This window comes from Patagioenas fasciata, chromosome 33, assembly GCF_037038585.1.
Source record: "Patagioenas fasciata isolate bPatFas1 chromosome 33, bPatFas1.hap1, whole genome shotgun sequence".
Taxonomy (NCBI): Eukaryota; Metazoa; Chordata; class Aves; order Columbiformes; family Columbidae; genus Patagioenas; species Patagioenas fasciata.
Window position 1 is genome coordinate 1412398 of NC_092552.1, and position 22496 is coordinate 1434893.

At 56.1% G+C, this 22496-nt stretch overlaps 1 protein-coding gene across 1 annotated transcript; it reads left to right on the forward strand.

Moving 5' to 3' along the window:
- Positions 1 to 20: 20 nt before the first annotated feature.
- DHX34 (DExH-box helicase 34) lies at positions 21 to 22496 on the forward strand. The gene is made up of 17 exons (XM_071800754.1): positions 21 to 115; positions 2762 to 3413; positions 3528 to 3839; positions 5341 to 5607; positions 8376 to 8478; positions 8558 to 8775; positions 9624 to 9798; positions 11183 to 11382; positions 13141 to 13239; positions 14871 to 15083; positions 15154 to 15321; positions 15398 to 15616; positions 16314 to 16571; positions 16660 to 16836; positions 16910 to 17033; positions 18422 to 18615; positions 22316 to 22496. Exons 1-16 carry the CDS (start codon positions 36 to 38, stop codon positions 18553 to 18555), a joined length of 3399 nt encoding a protein of 1132 aa, XP_071656855.1. The 5' UTR covers positions 21 to 35; the 3' UTR covers positions 18556 to 18615; positions 22316 to 22496.

Genomic DNA, 22496 nt, shown 5'->3' on the forward strand with positions numbered 1-22496 from the left:
CTGTGTCGGCAGTTTTGGGGCCTGTGGGTGACACAATGGATGTCACAGGCTGTTGTCACCTCCCCGGTGCCACCAGAAGGACCTTGTGGGGGGGATTGGGGACAATTTGGGACAGGTAGGTCCAGCGGGGATGGTTGGGGATAGTGGGGTACAGGGGGGTCAGGTTGTGATAGGGACACTTGGGGACAGGGGTCCAATGGGGATGGTTGGGGACGGGGGGCACAAGTGAGATAGTTGGGGACAAGGGGACAGTTTGGGATGGGGACAATAGGGGACAGGGGAGCACAAGGGCGATAGTTTGGAACAAAGGGACAGTTTGGGATGGGGGCACAGCAGAGATGGGGGACACCTGGGGGTGGTGGGGGACACCTGGGGGCAACTGGGGACAGGGGAACACAAGTGAGATAGTTGGGGACACCTGGGGGCAGTTGGGGACAGGGAGCCCAGTGGGGACAATGGGGGCAGGGAAGCACAAGGGAGATGGTTGCGGGTAAGTGGGGACAATTGGGGGACAGTGGTGACTGGTGGGGATGGGGAAGCACAATGGGGACCCTTGGGGATGGTTGGGGACAGCGAGCCCAGTGGGGATGGTTGGGGACAGGGGGGCACAAGGGACATAGTTGGGCATGGGGACACTTGGGGACAATGGGGGACAGGGGAGCACAAGGGAGGTAGTTTGGGATGGGGACACCTGGGGGCAGTTGGGGACAGGGAGCCCAGTGGGGATGGTTGGGGACAGGGGGGCACAAGTGAGATAGTTGGGGACAAGGGGACAGTTTGGGATGGGGACAATGGGGGACAGGGAGCCCAGTGGGGTTGGTTGGGGACAGTTTGGGATGGGGGCACAGCAAAGATTGGGGACACCTGGGGGCAGGGAAGCACAAGGGAGATGGCTGCAGGTAAGTGGGGACAATTGGGGGACAGTGGTGACTGGTGGGGATGGGGAGGCACAAGGGGGACCCTTGGGGACCCTTGGGGACCCGGGAACACGGCGTTTCCCGCAGCCCCGCCCGCCTCCGGGACGCTCTGCCGGCGCCCCGGCCACTTCCCTGATGATTTGCATAACCACGCCCACACCCCCGCCTTCATATTCATACCCACGCCGGCCCTCTCCTCATTTCCATAGCCACGCCCGTCTGCCCTTTCATTTACATAACCACGCCCACCTCTCCGCCCTTATTTCCGCCCCTCGTTGGCCCCGCCCATTCACTCCGGCGCCCCCTGGCGGCCGCGCGTTGGTTGTTCCGGGGCCCGCTCGGTTCGTTTGGGGCCTGGGCGGCGGGAACGCGCTGGGATCTAAAACCGGGACTAAAACTGGTACTAAAACCGGGCCTGAGAGCGGGGTGAGGGGGAAGCTGGGCCTGGCGGGATGGGCCTGAGGAGCGGGGTCACCGGGGTTTGGGATGGGGTTTGGGGGGGGTCCCAAAGGGCTGGGTGAGGTGTGTGGGGGGGTCCTGGAGGCTTCTGTGGGGGTCCCAGGGGGCTGGAACGGGGTTTGGGGGTCCCAGGGGGCTGGAACGAGGTTTGGGGGGGTCCTGAGGGGCCGTTGGGGGCCCCAAGGGGCTGGAATGGGGTTTGGGGGGTCCCAAGGGTCTGAAATGGGGTTTGGGGGGACCCAGGGGCCTGTCTGGGGGTCCCAGGGGGCTGGGTTTGGGCATGGGGTGTCTTAAGGGTCTGGAATGGGATTTGAGGGGTCCCAAAAGGCCGTTGAGGGTCCCAGGGGGCTGCAGTGGGGTTTGGGGGATCCCAGGGGTCTGAAATGGTGTTTGCGGGGTCCCAGGGGCCTGTCTGGGGGTCCCAGGGGGCTGGAATAGGGTTGTGGGGGTCCCAAGGGGCCGTCTTGGGGTCCAAGGGTTCTGAAATGGGGTTTGGGGGGCCCCAGGGGCTGTGTTGGGTTGTGGGGGGTCCCAGGGACCTGACTGGGGGTTCTCAAGGATCTGGAATGGGGTTTGGGGGGTCCCAGGGGCCTGTCTGGGGGTCCCAGGGGGCAGGGTTGGGACTTGGGGGGTCTTAAGGGTCTGGAATGGGATTTCGGGGCTCCCAAGGGGCTGGAAAGGGGTTTGGGGGGCCCCAGAGGACTGGGTTGGGTTGTGGGGGTCCCAGGGGCCTGTCTGGGGGTCTCAGGGGTTTGGAATGGGGTTTGGGGGGGTTCCAAGGGTCCGTTGGGGGTCCCAGGGGCTGGAATAGGGTTTGGGGGGTCCCAAGGGGCTGGAATGGGGTTTGGGGGGTCCCAGGGGCCTGTCTGGGGGTCCCAGGGGGCAGGGTTGGGGTTTGGGGGGTCTTAAGGGTCTGGAATGGGATTTGGGGGGTCCCAGAGGACTGGGTTGGGTTGTGGGGGTCCCAGGGGCCTGTCTGGGGGTCTCAGGGGTCTGGAATGGCGTTTGGGGGGGTTCCAAGGGTCCGTTGGGGGTCCCAGGGGGCTGGAATAGAGTTTGGGGGGTCCCAAGGGGCTGGGTTGGGTTGTGGGGTCCCAGGGGCTTGTCTGGGGGTCCCAGGGGTCTGAGATGGGGTTGTGGGGATCCCAAGGGGCCATCTTGGGGTCCCAGGGGTCTGAAAGGGGGTTTGGGGGGGTCTCAAGGATCTGGAATGAGGTTCGGGGGGTCCCAAGGGCTGCATTGGGTTTTGGGGAGTCTTAGGGGGCTGGATCGGGGTGTGTGGGTCTCCCAGGGTGTGAACACAGTTTAACGTGGATCCCAGCAACCCGGGCCGGGTTTTGGGGGTCCCCCAGCCCCCAAATCTGATCCCAATCCTCCCGGCGCAGCTCCCGGCACCCGGACCCCACGGTGATGGAGAACGACCCCCGGTCCCCGTCCCCCCCACCGTGGGACTGGGACTGTCCCTCCACGCGGCGCCGCCTGGAGGAGCTTTATTTCGGCGAGCGACGCCATCCCCGCTCCGGCACCGAGGACGCCGACGACTTCTGGGCCTTTTTCGAGCGGCTCCGGCGCTTCCAAAGCCGCAAGACCCCCCGCGAACCACCCCGAGAACCCAACGCCAACGCGTTGGATCTACCGCCCCGCTACGACCCCCGCTACCGCATCAACCTGGCGGTGCCGCGGTGCCGGCGCGGTGCGGCCGGCGTCCCCGAGGAGGCGCTCGCCGAGTTCCGCGCCGCCTTGCTGCATTACCTGGATTTCGCCCAAAAGCGGAGCTTCGCCAAGCTGGCCAAGATCCAAAAGGAGCGCGCGGCGCTGCCCATCTGGCGCTACCGGGAGCGGATCCTGAGCGCCGTGGCGGAGAACCCGGTGGTGGTGATCGCCGGGGATACGGGGTGCGGGAAATCCACGCAGGTGCCGCAGTTCTTGCTGGCGGGAGGGTACGAGCGCGTGGTTTGCACCCAGCCGCGGCGCGTGGCCTGCGTGGCGTTGGCCAAACGGGTGGCGCTGGAGAGCCTGCACCAGTATGGGGACCAGGTGAGGGCGCGGTGTGAACGGGGAGCTTCGTTTTTGGGGGGGTGAGATTGATATTTTTGGGTTAGTTTTAATTTCTTGTTGGCTTTTCCAACTTTCTATGGCTTCTCCCCGTAGGTGGGCTACCAGATCCGCTTTGAGAGCAGCCGCTCGCCGGCCACGCGGCTGCTGTTCCTGACCGAGGGGCTGCTGCTGCGGCAGCTCCAGCGCGACCCGGCGCTCACCGCCTACGACGTCCTCATCGCCGACGAGGTCCACGAGCGGCACCTCCACGGCGACTTCCTGCTGGGCGTCCTGCGCCGCCTGCTCGGCGCCCGCCGCGACCTGCGCCTCGTCCTCATGTCGGCCACCATCAACATCCCACTGTTCTCCAGCTATTTCGGCGGCGCCCCCGTGCTGCAGGTGCCGGGAAGGATCTTCCCCATCTCGGTGAGGCCGCGAATGGCGATGGCTTTTGGGGTTGCTGGGGGGGATTAGAAGGGGGTGGTCAGTAGGTCAGAGAGGTTCTTCTGCCCCTTATATATATATATATATGTTGATATGTCTATAATACATACAGCCATAGCACCCTGAGAATGGCTAATCTGGGAAGCTAAGCAGGGTCAGGCCCGGTCAGCACTTGGATGGGAGACCTGGTGGCCAGGAAGCCAATGGGACCTGTTGGGGATTAGAAGGTGGTGGTCAGTAGGTCAGAGAGGTTCTCCTGGCCGTCACATATATATATATATATTTATATGTCTACAATACACACAGCCATAACACCCTGAGAATGCTTGAACTTGGAAGCTAAGCAGGGTCGGGCCCGGTCAGTACTTGGATGGGAGACCAGCTGGGAGTAGCGGGTGCTGTGGGCTGAGCCAGCACTGGGCCCTTGTGGCCAGGAAGCCAATGGGACCTGGGGGGATTAGAAGGGGGTGGTCAGTAGGTCAGAGAGGTTCTCCTGCCCGTCACATATATATATATATATTTATATGTCTATAATACACACAGCCATAACACCCTGAGAATGCTTGAACTTGGAAGCTAAGCAGGGTCGGGCCCGGTCAGTACTTGGATGGGAGACCAGCTGGGAGTAGCGGGTGCTCTGGGCTGAGCCAGCACTGGGCCCTTGTGGCCAGGAAGCCAATGGGACCTGGGGGGATTAGAAGGGGGTGGTCAGTAGGTCAGAGAGGTTCTCCTGCCCCTCTACTCTGCCCTTGAAAAGGGGTTTAGTTCAGGTACTGCGAGGATATACTTGGAGATTGTATATATATGTAATATATGCAGCCATAGCACCCTGAGAATGGCTGATCTGGGAAGCTAAGCAGGGTCGGGCCTGGTCAGTACTTGGATGGGAGACCTTGTGGCCAGGAAGCCAATGGGACCTGGGGGGATTAGAAGGGGGTGGTCAGTGGGTCAGAGAGGTTCTCCTGCCCCTCTACTCTGCATTTGAAAAAGGGTTTAGTTCAGATAGTACCAGGATATACTTGGGGAACATATATACATGTCTATATTTCTGTAGTACTATAATGCATACAGTGATAACACCCTGAGAATGGCTGATCTGGGAAGCTAAGCAGGGTCGGGCCCGGTCAGCACTTGGATGGGAGACCTTGTGGCCAGGGAGCCAATGGGACCTGGGGGGATTAGAAGGGGGTGGTCAGTAGGTCAGAGAGGTTCTCCTGCCCGTTATGTATATATATATTGATATCTTTATAATACATACAGCCATCGCACCCTGAGAATGGCTGATCTGGGAAGCTAAGCAGGGTCAGCCCCGGTCAGTACTTGGATGGGAGACCATGTATATACCCCCATAGCACCCTGAGAATGGCTGATCTGGGAAGCTAAGCAGGGTCAGGCCCGGTCAGCACTTGGATGGGAGACCTTGTGGCCCTGCTGAGACCACACCGGGGTGTCCCCCACCATGGACTCCACGCTTCCCCCCCAGGTCGTTTACCAACCCATTCCCAAAGAGGAGGCGGCGGCGGCGGCGCCGGGCCGGGCGGAGCGGCTGGACCCGCTGCCCTACCTGCGGGTGCTGCAGGCCATCGACCACCAGCACCCGCCCGAGGAGCGCGGGGACCTGCTGGTGTTCCTGAGCGGGGTGGCGGAGATCGGCGCCGTGCTGGAGGCGGCGCAGGCCTACGCGGCACGGAGCCAGCGCTGGGTGGTGCTGCCCCTGCACAGCACCCTCTCGGTGGCCGAGCAGGATAAGGTGCGGCCCGGCCCACGCCGGGAATGGGGGGGATTTAACGTTAGGTTTGAATGCGTTTTGTATTCATTGGATTTGGGAGCTGGGAATTTGGGAGCTGGGAATTTGGGAGTTGGGAATATGGAGGTGGAAATTTGGGGTTGGGAATTTGGGGTTGGGAATTTGGGGTTGAAATTTTGGGGTTGGAAATTGGGGCTGGAATTTGGGGTTGGGAATTGGAGTTGAGAATTGCAGTTGGAATTTTGGAGTGGGAATTTTGGAGGTGGGCACTTGGGGTTGGGAATTGGAGATGGGAATTTGGGGTTGGGAATTTGGGGTTGGAATTTGGGGTGGGGAATTTGGGGTGGGGAATTTGGGGTGGGGAATTTGGGGTGGGGAATTTGGGGTTGGGAATTGGGAATTGGAGGTTGGGAATTGGAGGTTGGGAATTGGGGTTGGGAATTGGGGCTGGAAGTTTGGGGTTCGGAATGTGGGGTCGGAATGTGGGGTCGGGAATTTGGGGTTGAAAATTTGGGGTTGAAAATTTGGGGTTGGAAATTTGGGGTTGGAAATTTGGGGTTGGAAATTTGGGGTTGGAAATTGGAGTTGGAATTTTGGGGTTGGAAATTGGAGTTGAAATTTTGGGGTTGGAAATTGGGGCTGGAATTTGGGGTTGGGAATTGGAGTTGAGAATTGCAGTTGGAATTTTGGAGGTGGGCACTTGGGGTTGGGAATTGGAGGTGGGAATTGGAGATGGGAATTTGGGGTTGGGAATTTGGGGTTGGGAATTTGGGGTTGAAATTTTGGAGTTGGAAATTGTGATTGGAAAATTTGGGGTTGGAAATTTGGGGTTGGGAATTGGGGTTGGGAAATTGGAGTTCAAAATTTAGATTGGAAATTGGAGTTGAAAATTGGGGTTGGGAATTGGGAATTGGGGTTGGGAATTTTGGAGGTGGGAATTTGGGGTTGGAAATTTGGAGTTTTAATCTTTTTATTTTGGGGGATATTTTAGTTTATGTTTTAATTTTCAATTTTATTATTTTGGGGGATTTTTTTAGTTTATTTTTTAGTTTCAATATTTTTACTCTGGGGAATTTTTACTTTATTTCGGATTTTTAATTTTATTATTTTGAGGGATTTTTTAGTTTATGTTGGACTTTTAATTTTATACTTTGGGGATTTTTTTAGGTTATTTTTGCATTTTTAATCTTTATTTGGTGGATTTTTTAGTGTCTTTTTGTATTTTTAATCCTTCTATTGCGTCCTTTTCTTTCTTTTTTGATTAATTTCTAAATTTATTTTGTTTTAAAAAGATTTCCAACTGAATTTCCTTTGGGTTTGTTATTCCTTATAATTTGGGATTTTTAAATATATTTCAAGCTTTTAATTCGAGGTTTTTAAAATTATTTTTGATATTTAAAACTATTTCCAATTTGGAATTTCTTTTTGGTTTTAAATTTTATGCTATTTTGGGGGTTTTCTTTGTTATTTTCTCACTTATTTCTAATTCTTTTTAACGTTTTCTAACCCTTTTTGGACCTGTGGGTCCGACTCCATTTTGTGGGTCCAACTCCATTTTGTGGATCATGACCCCATTTTGTGGGGTCCGACTCCATTTTGTGGGGTCCGATGCCATTTTCTGGGTCCAACTCCATTTTGTGGGGCGCAACTCCATTTTGTGGGGTCCGACTCCATTTTCTGGGTCCAACTCCATTTTGTGGGGCCTGACTCCATTTTGTGGGGTCCAACCCCATTTTGTGGGATCCGGCTCCATTTTCTGGGTCCAACTCCATTTTGCGGGGCGCGACACCGTTTTGTGGGTCCAACTCCATTTTGTGGATTGCGACTCCGTTTTGTGGGCCCAACTCCATTTTGTGGGGTCCGACTCCATTTTCTGGGTCCAACTCCATTTTGTGGGGCATGACCCTATTTTGTGGGTCTGACTCCATTTTGTGGGTCTGACTCCATTTTGTGGGGTCCAACCCCATTTTGTGGGGTCCGACTCCATTTTCTGGGTCCAACTCCATTTTGCGGGGCGCGACACCGTTTTGTGGGTCCAACTCCATTTTGTGGATCATGACCCCATTTTGTGGGGTCCGACGCCATTTTCTGGGTCCAACTCCATTTTGTGGGGTGTGACCCCATTTTGTGGGGTCCGACTCCATTTTCTGGGTCCAACCCCATTTTGTGGGGCGCGACTCCATTTTGCGGGACATGACGCCATTTTGTGGGTCCAACTCCATTTTGTGGATCATGATCCCATTTTGTGGGGTCCGACTCCATTTTGTGGGGTCCGACTCCATTTTGTGGGGTCCGACTCCATTTTCTGGGTCCAACTCCATTTTGTGGGGTGCAACTCCATTTTGTGGGGCATGACGCCGTTTTGTGGATCGCGACCCCATTTTGTGGGGTCCAACCCCATTTTGTGGGGTCTGACTCCATTTTCTGGGTCCAACTCCATTTTGTGGGGCGCGACCCCATTTTGCGGGGTCCGACTCCATTTTGCGGGTCCGACTCCATTTTGCGGGTCCGACTCCATTTTGTGGGTCCGACCCCATTTTGTGGATCGCGACCCCATTTTGTGGGGTCCAACTCCATTTTCTGGGTCCAACTCCATTTTGTGGATCGCGACCCCATTTTGTGGGGCGCGACTCCATTTTGCGGGTCCAACTCCATTTTGCGGTTCCGACGCCATTTTGCGGATCGCGACCCCGTTTTACGGGTCCGACTCCATTTTGTGGTGCTCGACGCCATTTTGTGGCGCTCGAGCCTTCAACTTTGGCCGTTTCCAGGTGTTCGATGTCCCCCCTCCCGGCGTCCGCAAGTGCATCCTCTCCACCAACATCGCCGAAACCTCGGTGACCATCGACGGCGTGCGCTTCGTCCTGGATTCCGGTACAAAACCCCCTCCATTTTGTGCCAATAAACCCCCAAATCCCCACTGAACCCCCTTGGTCTTTCTCGTTGTGTCCAGGGAAGGTGAAGGAGATGAGTTACGACCCCGAGGCCAAACTGCAGCGGCTGCAGGAGTTTTGGATCAGCCGGGCGAGCGCCGAGCAGCGCAAAGGCCGCGCCGGCAGGACCGGGCCTGGTGTTTGTTACCGGCTTTACGCCGAGTCCGACTACGATGGTTTTGCTCCGTATCCAGTGCCGGAGATTCGACGGGTGGCGCTGGACGCTTTGGTGCTGCAGGTGAAAGGCGGGGAGGAAATGTGTGGGTGCAAAATGTAATTATTTGGGGCTAAAGGGGCTGCGGAAGCAGAATCGCCTCAGAGGTCAAAATGGCGCCAGAATCGCCTCAGGGCTCAGAATGGCGCCAGAATCGCCTCAGGGCTCAGAATGGCGCCAGAATCGCCTCAGGGTTCAAAATGGCGCCAGAATCGCCTCAGGGTTCAAAATGGCGCCAGAATCGCCTCAGGGTTCAAAATGGCGCCAGAATCGCCTCAGGGTTCAAAATGGCGCCAGAATCGCCTCAGGGTTCAAAATGGCGCCAGAATCGCCTCAGGGTTCAAAATGGCGCCAGAATCGCCTCAGGGTTCAAAATGGCGCCAGAATCGCCTCAGGGTTCAAAATGGCGCCAGAATCGCCTCAGGGTTCAAAATGGCGCCAGAATCGCCTCAGGGTTCAAAATGGCGCCAGAATCGCCTCAGGGTTCAAAATGGCGCCAGAATCGCCTCAGGGTTCAAAATGGCGCCAGAATCGCCTCAGGGTTCAAAATGGCGCCAGAATCGCCTCAGGGTTCAAAATGGCGCCAGAATCACCTCAGAGGTCAAAATGGCGCCAGAATCACCTCAGGGCTCCAAATGGCGCCAGAATCACCTCAGGGTCAAAGTGGCGGCGGTGGATTAATGGTTGGACTGGATGATTTTGAGGCTCTTTTCCAATTAAAACGATTCTGTGATTGATTTGTGGAGATCTCAGAGGGAAAACCCGTCCAGCCAAAGCTTGAGCGTCAGGGTCTGATGGTTCCTGGGGGGGTTTATAAACTCCCAGCTCTTCATGTCGTCACCAGGGTTGGTTTTTGTGTCTTTCTCCCGCAGTTAAAGAGCATGGGGCTGGGCGACCCCCGGATTTTCCCCTTTTTGGAGCCTCCCCCCACGTCCAGCTTGGAAATGGCCGTGCGGTACCTGCAGGACCAGGGAGCCCTGGACGACAAGGAGGACCTGACGCCCATCGGGACCCTCCTGGCCCAGCTCCCCGTGGACGTGGTGGTGGGTGAGTAACCCATGGGGATGTGGGGCCAGAATCACCTCAGGGGCAAAATGGCGCCTGAATCACCTCAGGGTTCAAAATGGCGCCAAAATCACCTCAGGGCTCAAAATGGCGCCTGAATCACCTCAGGGCTCAAAATGGCGCCAGAATCACCTCAGATCTCAAAATGGCACCAGAATCACCTCAGGGTCAAAATGGCGCCAGAATCACCTCAGGGTCCAAATGGCACCAGAATCACCTCAGGGTCAAAGTGGTGGCTCCAGGGGCACCAATTTTGGGAGTTTTAGTCTCGATGTCATGATATAATGGAAGAAAATGTACAAAAAGTGACTGATGTGGCAATTATTGATAAACAGAGCGACCCCCAAACTGCCTCAGAATGGCGGCGCCTGAATCACCTCAGGGAACAAAATGACCCAAAATCACCTCAGGGCTCAAAATGGCGCCAGAATCCCCTCAGGGTCCAAATGACCCAAAATCACCTCAGGGGGCAAAATGGCGCCAGAATCACCTCAGGGTCCAAATGGCCCAAAATCACCTCAGGGGGCAAATGGCCCAAAATCCCCTCAGGGTCAAAATGGCACCAGAATCACCTCAGGGCTCAAAATGGCGCCAGAATCACCTCAGGGGTCAAATGGCCCAAAATCCCCTCAGGGTCAAAATGGCACCAGAATCACCTCAGGGTCCAAATGGCCCAAAATCCCCTCAGGGTCCAAATGACCCAAAATCACCTCAGGGGGCAAAATGGCGCCAGAATCCCCTCAGGGTCCAAATGGCCCAAAATCCCCTCAGGGTCCAAATGGCGCCAGAATCACCTCAGGGGTCCAAATGGCCCAAAATCCCCTCAGGGTCCAAATGGCCCAAAATCACCTCAGGGGGCAAAATGGCGCCAGAATCCCCTCAGGGTCCAAATGGCCCAAAATCCCCTCAGGCTCCAAATGGCGCCAGAATCCCCTCAGGGGTCCAAATGGCCCAAAATCCCCTCAGGGTCCAAATGGCCCAAAATCACCTCAGGGGGCAAAATGGCGCCAGAATCACCTCAGGGGGCAAATGGCCCAAAATGCCCTCAGGATCAAAATGGCGCCAGAATCACCTCAGGGGTCCAAATGGCCCAAAATCACCTCAGGGTTCAAAATGGCGCCAGAATCCCCTCAGGGTCCAAATGGCCCAAAATCCCCTCAGGGTCAAAATGGCGCCAGAATCACCTCAGGGTCAAAATGGCGCCAGAATCACCTCAAGGTCCAAATGTCCCAAAATCACCTCAGGGTCCAAATGTCCCAAAATCCCCTCAGGTCTCAAAATGGCGCCACCAGAATCCCCTCAACCCCTCCCCCATGACACCAGAGCGTTTTTGGGGGTGTCCCTGGCTGACGTTCCCCCCGCGCAGGGAAGGTGCTGGTGCAGGGGGTGCTGCTGGGGCTGCCGGAGCCGGCGCTGACGGTGGCGGCGGCGCTGAGCGTGCCCTCGCCGCTGGTGCGCGCCGCGCAGCCCGACCGCGACCCCGACCGCTCCGCCGCCCGCCGCCCGCTCCAGAGCCCCCACGGGGACCCCCTCACACTGCTCAACCTCTTCAGCGAGTGGCTGCAGGTGAGGGGACGTTTGGGGAGATGGTTGGGGGAGATGGGGACGTTTTGGGGGACATGGGGGATGTCTGGGGGAGAGTTGGGGGAGATGGGGGATGTCTGGGGGAGATGGGGACATTTTGGGGGACATGGGGGATGTTTGGGGGAGATGGGGACATGGGGGACGTTTGGGGGAGATGGGGACATTTTGGGGGACATGGGGGACGTTTGGGGGGAGATGGGGACATTTTGGGGGACATGGGGGATGTCTGGGGGAGATGGGGACATGGGGGATGTTTGGGGGAGATGGGGTAGATTTTGGGGGACATGGGGGACATCTGGGGGAGATTTGAGGGACATGGGGACATCTGGGGGAGATGGGGACATTTTGGGGGACATGGGGGATGTCTGGGGGAGATTTGGGGGAGATGGGCGATGTCTGGGGGAGATGGGGACATTTTGGGGGAGATCGAGGACGTTTGGGGGAGATGGGGACATGGGGGAGATGAGGGAGGTTTGGGGGAGATGGGGACATTTTGGGGGACATGGGGGACGTTTGGGGGGAGATGGGGACATTTTGGGGGACATGGAGATTTGGAGGAGATGGGGGACATCTGGGGGAGATGGGGACATTTTGGGGGACATGGGGGATGTCTGGGGGAGATTTGGGGGACATGGGGCCATCTGGGGGAGATGGGGACATTTTGGGGGAGATCGGGGACGTTTGGGGGAGATGGGGACATGGGGGAGATGGGGACATGGGGGACATTTGGGGGAGATGGGGACGTTTTGGGGGACATGGGGGATGTCTGGGGGAGATTTAGGGGACATGGGGGACGTTTGGGGGGAGATGGGGACATTTTGGGGGACATGGGGGACGTTTGGGGGAGATGGGGACATGGGGGACATCTGGGGGAGATGGGAACATTTTGGGGGACATGGGGAATGTCTGGGGGAGATTTAGGGGACATGGGGAACATCTGGGGAAGATGGGGACATTTTGGGGGACATGGGGGATGTCTGGGGGACGTTTGGGGGAGATGGGGGACATCTGGGGGAGATGGGGACATTTTGGGGGACGTGGGGGACGTCTGGGGGCCATGGGGTAGATTTTGGGGGAGATGGGGACATTTTGGGGGACATGGGGGATGTCTGGGGGAGATGGGGGACGTTTGGGGGACATGGGGGACATTTTGGGGGAGATGGGGACGTCTGGGGGAGATGGGGACATTTTGGGGGACATGGGGGATGTCTGGGGGAGATTTGGGGGACATGGGGGATGTCTGGGGGACATGGGGGATGTTTGGGGGCGATGGGGACATTTTGGGGGACATGGGGGATGTCTAGGGGATGTTTGGGGGAGATCGGGGATCTGGGGGAGATGGGGACATTTTGGGGGAGATCGGGGACGTTTGGGGAGATGGGGACATGGGGGACGTCTGGGGGAGATGGGGACATTTTGGGGGACATGGACGTCTGGGGGAGATTTGGGGGACATGGGGGGTGTCTGGGGGAGATGGGGACATTTGGGGGATGTGGGGGATGTTTGGGGGACATGGGGGATGTTTGGGGGCCATGGGGGACGTTAGGGGGAGATGTGGGGGACATGGGGGAGATTTGGGGAGATGGGGCCCATTTTGGGGTAGACGAGGCAGATTTTGGGGGGGTATGATGCAGATTTGGGGGGGCTGAGGCGCAGCATCCGTTGGCAAAGCCTCTCCTTTGGGGTGCCCTGTCCCGGAGCCGTTCGGGGCGCGGTGACCCCATGGCGGCCGTTGCGCAGGTGAAGCGGCAGCGCGGCGGCTCCCGGCGCTGGTGCCGGCGCCGGGGGCTGGAGGAGCACCGGCTCTACGACGCCGCCGACCTGCGCCGCCAGTTCCAGGTTTGGATGAGCCCGTGGGCCCCGTGGGGTTCGCCTGCACCCCGGGAGCCGCGGTGGCTCCGCACGCATGGGCTTTGGGGGGTCAGCTCCCCAAATGAGCCCCAGCTCCCCACACATGACCCCCATCTCCCCACATGAGCCCCAGCTCCCCCAACATGAACCTCATCTCCCCTAACATGTCCCACATCTCCCCCCAAATCTGCCCCGTCTCTCCCCAAATCTGCCCCCAAAACGAACCTTGTCACCCCCAAATGTGCCCCATACACCCCAATTATGCCCCGTATCCCCAAAATGAACCTCATACACCCCAATTATACCCCATATCCCCAAAATGAACCTCATCTTCCTGCAGTTGTGCCCCATACACCCCAAAATGAACCTCATATCCCCCCCAAAGGTGCCTTATGCCCCCTAAAGGTGCTTTATCCCCCCCAAAGGTGCCTTGTCCTCCCCAAATGTGCCTTATCCCCCCCAAAGGTGCCCCATCTCTCCCAAAATGTGCCCCATTTCCCCTAAATGTGCCCCATCCCCCCTAAATTTGCCCCAGGCCCCCCAAATGTGCCACATACACCCTAAATCTGCCTCATCTCCCCCAAAGGAACCTCAGCTCCCCCCAAATGTCCCCATCTCCCCACATGTGCCTCGTTTCCCCCAATGTGCCTCATCCCCCCAAATGTGCCCCATCTCCCCAAAATCTCCCTTATCTACCCCAAAATGAACCTCATCTCCTCCCAAATGTGCCCCATACACCCCAAATGTGCCCCATATGCCCCAAATCTGCCTCATCCCCCCCTAAATGTGCCCCATCTCCCCCAAAATGTGGCTTTTCCCCCCAAATGTGCCCCATATCCCCCCAAATATGCCCCAATTCCCCAAAACGTGCCACATACACCCTAAATCTGCCTCATCTCCCCCAATTGTGCCCCAGCTCCCCCCAAATGTCCTCATCTCCCCACATGTGCCCCATCTCCCCAAAATCTCCCTTATCTACCCCCAAATGTGCCTCATCTCCCCAAAATGTGCCACATACCCCCCAAATGTGCCCCATACACCCTAAATCTGCCTCATCTCCCCCAGTTGTGCCCCAGCTCCCCCCAAATGAACCTCACCTCCCCCCAAATGTCCCCATCTCCCCACATGTGCCCCATACCCCCAAAATGAACCTCGTCTCCCCCCAAATGTGCCATATCCCCCCAAATGTGCCCCATACACCCCAAATGTGCCCCATCTCCCCCAAAATGTGGCTTTTCCCCCCAAATGTGCCCCAACTCCCCACATGTGCCTCATCCCCCCCAAATGCGCCCCAGCTCCCCAAAATCTCCCTTATCTACCCCAAAATGAACCTCACCTCCCCCCAAATGTCCCCATCTCCCCAAATGTGCCCCATACCCCCAAAATGAACCTCGTCTCCCCCCAAATGTGCCCCATCTCCCCCCAAATGTGCCTCATCCCCCCCAAATGTACCCCATCTCCCCCAAAATGTGGCTTTTCCCCCCAAACATACCTCATCTCCCCACATGTCCCTCATGTCCCGAAATCTCCCCCATCTCGCCCCAAATCTCCCCCAAAACGAACCTCAATTCCCCCCAAATCTGCCTCATCCCCCCCAAACATACCCCCCCCTACTCCAGGAGCTCCTCCGCGACCACCATCTCCTTCCCGACCCCCCCGATGCTCCCGGCAGCAGCCGGCGGAGCCGGCACCGCGAGCGCCAGGAGCTGCGGCAGCTCTGGCGCCGCCACGCCGACACCCGCAAGCGCAAGATGCTGCGGCTCCAAGATGGCGGCGCCGGCTCCGACTCCGACGCCAACGACGCCAAGGACGAGCGCGGCGTGGACATCCAGGTATCCGCCACGTCCCTGGGCGCTTCCACGTCGCGCCGCCGGGCCCTACGACGCCGTTTTATCCCCGCAGGACGTCAAGTTCAAGCTCCGGCACAACGTGGAGGAGCTCTGCGCCGCCTCCGGTTCGGCGCTCACCGCGGCGGAGCTCGTGCTGCTCAAACTCGTGCTTTGCCGCGGGCTTTACCCTCAGTTTGCCGTTCCCGACCGGCTCAACGCCGGCCGCAAAGATTCCGAGCAGGTAGCGCGGAACCGGCGGCCGCGGCCCGCGCGCCGGCGCTCGCCCCTGACGCCATGTTTTTTGGCTCGGATTGCAGCTTTTTCACACCAAAACCAAGCAAGGCGTCGTCCTTCATCCCACCAGCGTCTTCGCCGCCAGCCCCGAGCTGCTCCACGCCAAGGAGGGAGCGAAGCGCGGCGGCACCGAAGGTGAACCGGAGGGGTTGAGTTGCCAACACCAGCTCCTGGCCTTCGTCTCGCTGCTGGAGACCAACAAACCCTATCTGGTGAACTGCGTCCACGTGCCGGCGCTGCAGGTGAGCGCGGAGGTGGCTCCGGGGACGCCGGTTTGTGGTTGGAGGTGATTCTGGCGCCATTTTGCCCCCTGAGGTGATTCAGGCGCCATTTTGAGCCCTGAGGTGATTCCGGCGCCATTTTGAGCCCTGAGGTGATTCAGGCGCCGCCATTTTGAGGCAGTTTGGGGGTCGCTCTGTTTATCGATAATTCCCACATCAGTCACTTTTTGTACGTTTTCTTCCATTTTATCATGAAATCGAGACTAAAACTCCCCAAATTGGTGCCCCTGGAGCCGCCATTTTGAGCCCTGAGGTGATTCTGGCGCCATTTTTTGAGGTGATTCTGGCACCATTTTGACCCTGAGGTGATTTTGACACCATTTTGAGCCCTGAGGTGATTCTGGTGCCATTTTGAGCCCTGAGACGGCGCCACCATTTTGAGCCCTGAGGTGATTCTGGCGCCATTTTGACCTCTGAGGTGATTCTGGCGCCATTTTGAGCCCTGAGTTGATCTTGGTGCCACCAACCTGAAATCATCCCACATATCCCTTAATTCTCCCAGACCCACATCACGGAATAAACCCCCACCACCCTTAAGAATCATCCTCTTGGCCTAAAGAGGGTTAAGCCCAACTTCACCTCATCCTTATACCTCAAACCCATCCATCCCCAAAAACCCTCTTGGCGTATTTTTTATCGTTACTTCCCCCCCTCGTAGGCCCTCCTGCTCTTCTCCCGCTCTCTGGACACCAACACCGACTGCTCGCGCCTGGTTGCGGACGGCTGGCTGGAAATGGCCGTCCCGGACGCCGACGCCGCCCTGCGCCTCCTGGCCGCCGCCATGCGCCTCCGCTCCTCCTGGGACCAACTCCTTTGTCAGCTCCTGGCGCCGCGCGGCGAGGAAACCGAACAGCGGCCGAACCCCCGCGACGTGTCCGCGCTCACCCGGGGGCTGCTGGACTTTATGCACACGGAGGTGATGGAGGTTTCGAGCCGTCTCGCCGCAGAAACGCGCCAAGTTGACCCCGGTTTGACCTCCGCGTTGTCCTCGTGTCACCCCGTAGGTGCCGTTTCGCCTGCGCCCGCTCACCGGGTTGGAGAAGCAAAACCTCTACGTGGGGCCGCAGACGGTGGCGGCCGCGCCGCAGCTCCCGGGGCTGTTTGAGGGCGTCAAGATGGCGCCCGATGAGGTGAAAGGCGGCTACAGGGTGATGGATTTTCTCACCTACAACTGCTTGGCTGTGAGTGACCCCCATCCCCACCCCGGTTGTCACCGCCCCCGGGGACACTGATGGGCCCCTCGGTGTCCCCCAGACGGACACGGATCTGTACAGCGACTGCCTGCGGAGCTTCTGGACGTGTCCCCACTGTCACCTCCACGCGCCCGTCACCCCCATGGAGCGCGTGTGCCACGAAAACGCCTGTCAGCCGCAACAGGGTGAGTCCCGCGCGTCCCCCACTGCGAATGGTGACAACTGGGGACAACCCGCGTGTGATGAGTGACAATCGGGGACAACCCGCATGTGACCATTGACAATTGGGGACAACCCTATGTGTCCCCCATGTTGTGACCAGTGACAATCGGAGACAACCCCACGTGTCCCCTGTGTATGACCAGTGACAATTGGGGACAACCCCACGTGTGACGAGTGACAATCGGGGACAACCCCATGTGTGCCCTGCACTGTGACAAGTGACAACTGGGGACAAACCATGCTGTGACCATTGACAATTAGGGACAACTCCATGTGTCCCCTGCATGTGACAAGTGACAATCGGGGACAACCCTGCGTGTCCCCCATGCTGCGACCAGTGACAATCGGGGACAACTCCATGTGTGACGAGTGACAATCGGGGCAACCCCACATGTCTCCTGCACTACGACCAGTGACAATCAGGGACAGCCACATGTGTGAGCAGTGACAACTGGGGACAACCCACATGTCAAGTGACAATCAGGGACACCCCTGCATGTGATCGGTGACAATCAGGGACAACCTCGCGTGTGACCAGTGACAACTGGGGACAACCCCACGTGTAACAAGTGACAGCTGGGAACAACCCCATGTGTCCCCCGCGTGTGACCAGTGGCAATCAGGGACAACCCCACGTGTCCCCTACACTGACCAGTGACAATCGGGGACAATCCTGTGTGTGACCAGTGACAATCGGGGACAACACCGCATATGACCAGTGACAATCGGGGACAACCCCCATGTCAAGTGACAACTGGGGACAACCCCACGTGTGACTGGTGACAATCGGGGACAACCCCCATGTCAAGTGACAACTGGGGACAACCCCACGTGTGACCAGTGACAATCGGGCACAACCCACGTGTCGAGTGACAACTGGTGACAACCCTGTGTGTCCCCTGCGCTGTGACCAGTGACAATCGGACAACCCCACGTGTGACCAGTGACAATCGGGGACAACCCCCATGTCAAGTGACAACTGGGGACAACCCCACATGTGACCGGTGACAATCGGGGACAACCCGCATGTCAAGTGACAACTGGGGACAACCCCACGTGTGACCAGTGACAATCGGGCACAACCCACGTGTCGAGTGACAACTGGTGACAACCCTGTGTGTCCCCTGCGCTGTGACCAGTGACAATCGGACAACCCCACGTGTGACCAGTGACAATCGGAGACAACCCCCATGTCAAGTGACAACTGGGGACAACCCCACGTGTGACCAGTGACTGTCAGGGACAACCCACGTATCGAGTGACAATCGGGGACAACCACAGCCCGTGTTTTGGGGATAATTTAGGTCCGAAAAGGGCGTTTATTGTAACTTTTCTTTACATTTTCCTGTAGAACCCGAGGAAGAAGCCCCTGAGGTGTCCTCCCAGCGCTCCTCCCTCCACCGACTGTTCCACTGCGCCGTGTGCCAGCGCGACTTCTCCTTCACCCCCACGGAGATTCTGCGGCACAAGAAACAGCACCAGTGAACCCACGGGACCCCGAAACGGGGACAAACCCCCCTAAAACTCCACCTCCTTCATTTACGGGTGAGTCTGACTCTTGCAACGCGTCGCTGACGGTATCGCAGTGGGAACAACCTCATTTCTCTCAATTTTAAAGTAAAAAAACGTATAAATAACGGTGGTTTTTGGAGTTTCGAGCACGGTTGTCGCGTGTTATTAAGCGGGTGAAGAAAACGCTAAATAATGATGATTTAACTGATAAATTGCTGCGGTTTAACTGATAAATAAGCGCGGTTTAACTGATAAATTATCACGGTTTAACTGAGGTGATTCTGGCGCCATTTTGAGCCCTGAGGTGATTCTGGCGCCATTTTGAGCCCTGAGGCGATTCTGGCGCCATTTTGAGCCCTGAGGCGATTCTGGCGCCATTTTGAGCCCTGAGGTGATTCTGGTGCCATTTTGACCCTGAGGTGATTCTGGCGCCATTTTGAGCCCTGAGGCGATTCTGGCGCCATTTTGAGCCCTGAGGCGATTCTGGCGCCATTTTGACCCTGAGGCGATTCTGGCGCCATTTTGAGCCCTGAGGTGATTCTGGCGCCATTTTGAACCCCGAGGTGATTCTGGCGCCATTTTGAGCCCTGAGGTGATTCTGGTGCCATTTTGAACCCTGTGGTGACTCTGGCGCCATTTTGACCCCTGAGGTGATTCTGGTGCCATTTTGACCCTGAGGTGATTCTGGCGCCATTTTGAGCCCTGAGGCGATTCTGGCGCCATTTTGAACCCCGAGGTGATTCTGGTGCCATTTTGAACCCTGTGGTGACTCTGGCGCCATTTTGAGCCCTGAGGTGATTCTGGCGCCATTTTGAGCCCCGAGGGGCCTATCCACCCCTCCATCTCCCACCACCTTTCCCAAGAGCGGCACATTTTGTGAGCCACGCCTACCTTTTATAAATCAGGGAGGTTAAAAAACCCCCAGGAAGAGTCAAAACAAGTGCTCAGTATCCTTTAGATCTTAACCCCCCCTTCAAAAATAACCGAACCACTTCCCATATGCTGCGGTCTGGCAGCCGCCCAACCGCGCTCGTTAAGCCGGAGCCGCCGCTGCCATAAATCAAAGAGCTTGGCAGCGCGTTGAATGCAGGAGCCGGGCTATGTTTAGCTATTTCGCTCCCAGAAATAGCAGCTGTTCCCAGGTACAGGCCGCGGCGTTTTGGGCCGGATTCCTCCTTTTTGGGCTTCCTCAAAATTCACCTTCGCTTCAAGCGGTGAAATTCCGCACGATCGCGACAAGGCCGTGAATAAATGATGAAATAAAATTAAAATGCTGGGAGTTTTGCCTGTTTTCCAGCATCATCAAAATTCCCACGTTTTGGGCTGCAAATTTTGATGTTTTTTGCTTCGGCAGAGTGAAATAATAAATTATAATAATGAAAAATAAGGGAATAAATCCCTACTGAAGCCAAATCACCCTTGGGGGAGGCAACGAGCGAACGCGCTGCGCTGGGTTTATCAAAGCCAAGCTCAAGCCCGACTTAAACCCAAAGAAAAGCCACAGATATTGATATTTTTAATGAATTCTTAACTATTTCTGTCCAAACACCGCAAGTACCTTGAGAACAAAGGTGACCCAGATTCCTCGCGCTTCCCCCATCGCGCGTAGGAGTGAAGATTTAACGCGTTGTGGTACAAAACTCCAAGGATTTCCCCCCGTTTCTCACTAAAATATGCAGGAAGAACGTGTCGATCTGAATACCAAATAGGCCGCTGAAGTTATCGCTTTATCCTGCGCTTCTTGCCCGACTCTAAGGCAGTGTTTGCTGTGATATTTCTGTATAAAAATGCAGAAAAGGCCAAGCAATGCTTCCAGCAAAGCAGGCGAGCGTTGGTTCAATGCGCCAAAAAGCTCCTGGAATTGCTGTATTTTTGAATTTATGAAGTACTGAGAGGGGACCTAAAAGCGCGACGCCAAACTGGAGTGCACAAACCTCCCAAAATGGCGGCGCCAGAGTCAACTCAGGGCTCCAAATCGCGCCAGAGTCAACTCAGGGCTCCAAATGGCGCCAGAATCACCTCAGGGCTCCAAATCGCGCCAGAGTCAACTCAGGGCTCCAAATGGCGCCAGAATCACCTCAGGGCTCAAAAATGGCGCCAGAATCACCTCAGGGCTCAAAATGGTGCCAGAATCACCTCAGGGTCAAAATGGCGCCAGAATCACCTCAGGGCTCAAAATGGCGGCTCCAAGGGCACCAATTTTGGGAGTTTTAGCCTCGATTTCATGATATAATGGAAGAAAATGTACAAAAAGTGACTAATGTGGGAATTATTGATAAACAGAGCGACCCTCAAACTGCCTCAAAGTAGCGGTGCCAAAATCGCCTCAGGGCTCAAAATGGCACCGGAATCGCCTCAGGGTCCAAAATGGCGCCAAAATCACCTCAGGGTCCAAAATGGCGCCAGAATCACCTCAGGGCTCAAAATGGCGCCAGAATCACCTCAGGGTCAAAATGGCGCCAAAATCACCTCAGGGCTCAAAATGGCGCCCGAATCACCTCAGGACTCCAAATGGCACCAGAATCACCTCAGGACTCAAAATGGCGGCACAAAAATCACCTCAGTGCTCATTTTTTCCCCAATTTTCAAGTTTGTTTTGCCCTCTTTTCCACTTGAGGGATTTTCACACATTTTCCCATCGACTTCGAGCCATTTTGGGTTGTTTTCTCCTCTTTTTTCTCGCTGTTGATTAAACAGATGGCGGTTTTTTTCTCCCAGGTCGGTGTTTCTTCCTCGCCTCGCTTCCAATTTTATTGGTGTCCTTCTAAAAACGCCGCTTTGGTGCCAAATTAATTCGGTGCTTCGATTCTAAACCCACCTCCCTCTTCTCATCCGCTCCTGGGGGTACTTCGCTCGTTATTCCTTTTATTTTTGATTAATTCCCTGAGGTGATTCTGGCGCCATTTTGACCCTGAGGTGATTCTGGCGCCATTTTGAGCCCTGAGGTGATTCTGGCGCCATTTTGACCCCTGAGGTGATTCAGGTGCCATTTTGACCCTGAGGTGATTCTGGCACCATTTTGACCCCTGAGGTGATTCTGGCGCCATTTTGACCCTGAGGTGATTTTTGTGCCATTTTGAGCCTGAGGTGATTCAGGCGCCGCCATTTTGAGGCAGTTTGAGGGTCGCTCTGTTTATCGATAATTCCCACATCAGTCACTTTTTGTACATTTTCTTCCATTATATCATGAAATCGAGGCTAAAACTCCCAAAATTGGTGCCCTTGGAGCTGCCATTTTGAACCCTGAGGTGATTCTGGTGCCATTTTGACCCTGAAGTGATTTTGGCGCCATTTTGACCCTGAGGTGATTTTGGCGCCATTTTGACTCTGAGGTGATTCTGGCACCATTTTGACCCCCGAGAAAGACCTGTTGTCTCCTCCTATTCATTCCCCCTGTATAAAAAGTTAATTAGAGTAATCAAACTCGTTAAATCCAGAAAACACAAGGCAGAACCCCCTTCTCAATAGCTCTTTTAATCCCAATTTTAAATCGAATTTTATTTAAACTTTAGATGATGTGCACCATCTCGCTACCAGAAATAAACCTCAATAAGTCACGCTTGGCTGGTGTAACTACCTAATTAACCTCAGTAATCAGCAAATTACCGCCTTATTATTGTGAAGCTGCCTCTTGGAAACGACTTTTCTTTTTAAAGGATATTTCTTTTAAATTTTCAGTCCTTACCAAACTAAAAGGCGATTTAATTCATTCATTTCCATTGAATCTTCACAGATCGCAGGATGTTTCACCGCATCCAAGCGGCGCTCGGCTCAAAACCCCCACAATTTGCCGAAATACTCCGTGAAAATGGGAACGTGGGTCGGGCCGCTTGATGCCGCATTTGCCGAAAACCCCAATTTTTGCAGAAATGGTAAAAAACCCAATAAAATTCCGATTATTTCTGGGGGTTTTA

Coding starts and splice junctions, on each gene's coding strand:
- DHX34 (XM_071800754.1), top strand. CDS start 36: ATGGATGTCACAGGCTGTTGTCACCTCCCCGGTGCCACCAGAAGGACC. Junction 11,383..13,140: donor TCTTCAGCGAGTGGCTGCAG/GTGAGGGGACGT, acceptor GCCGTTGCGCAG/GTGAAGCGGCAGCGCGGCGG. Junction 16,837..16,909: donor TCACCTACAACTGCTTGGCT/GTGAGTGACCCC, acceptor GGTGTCCCCCAG/ACGGACACGGATCTGTACAG.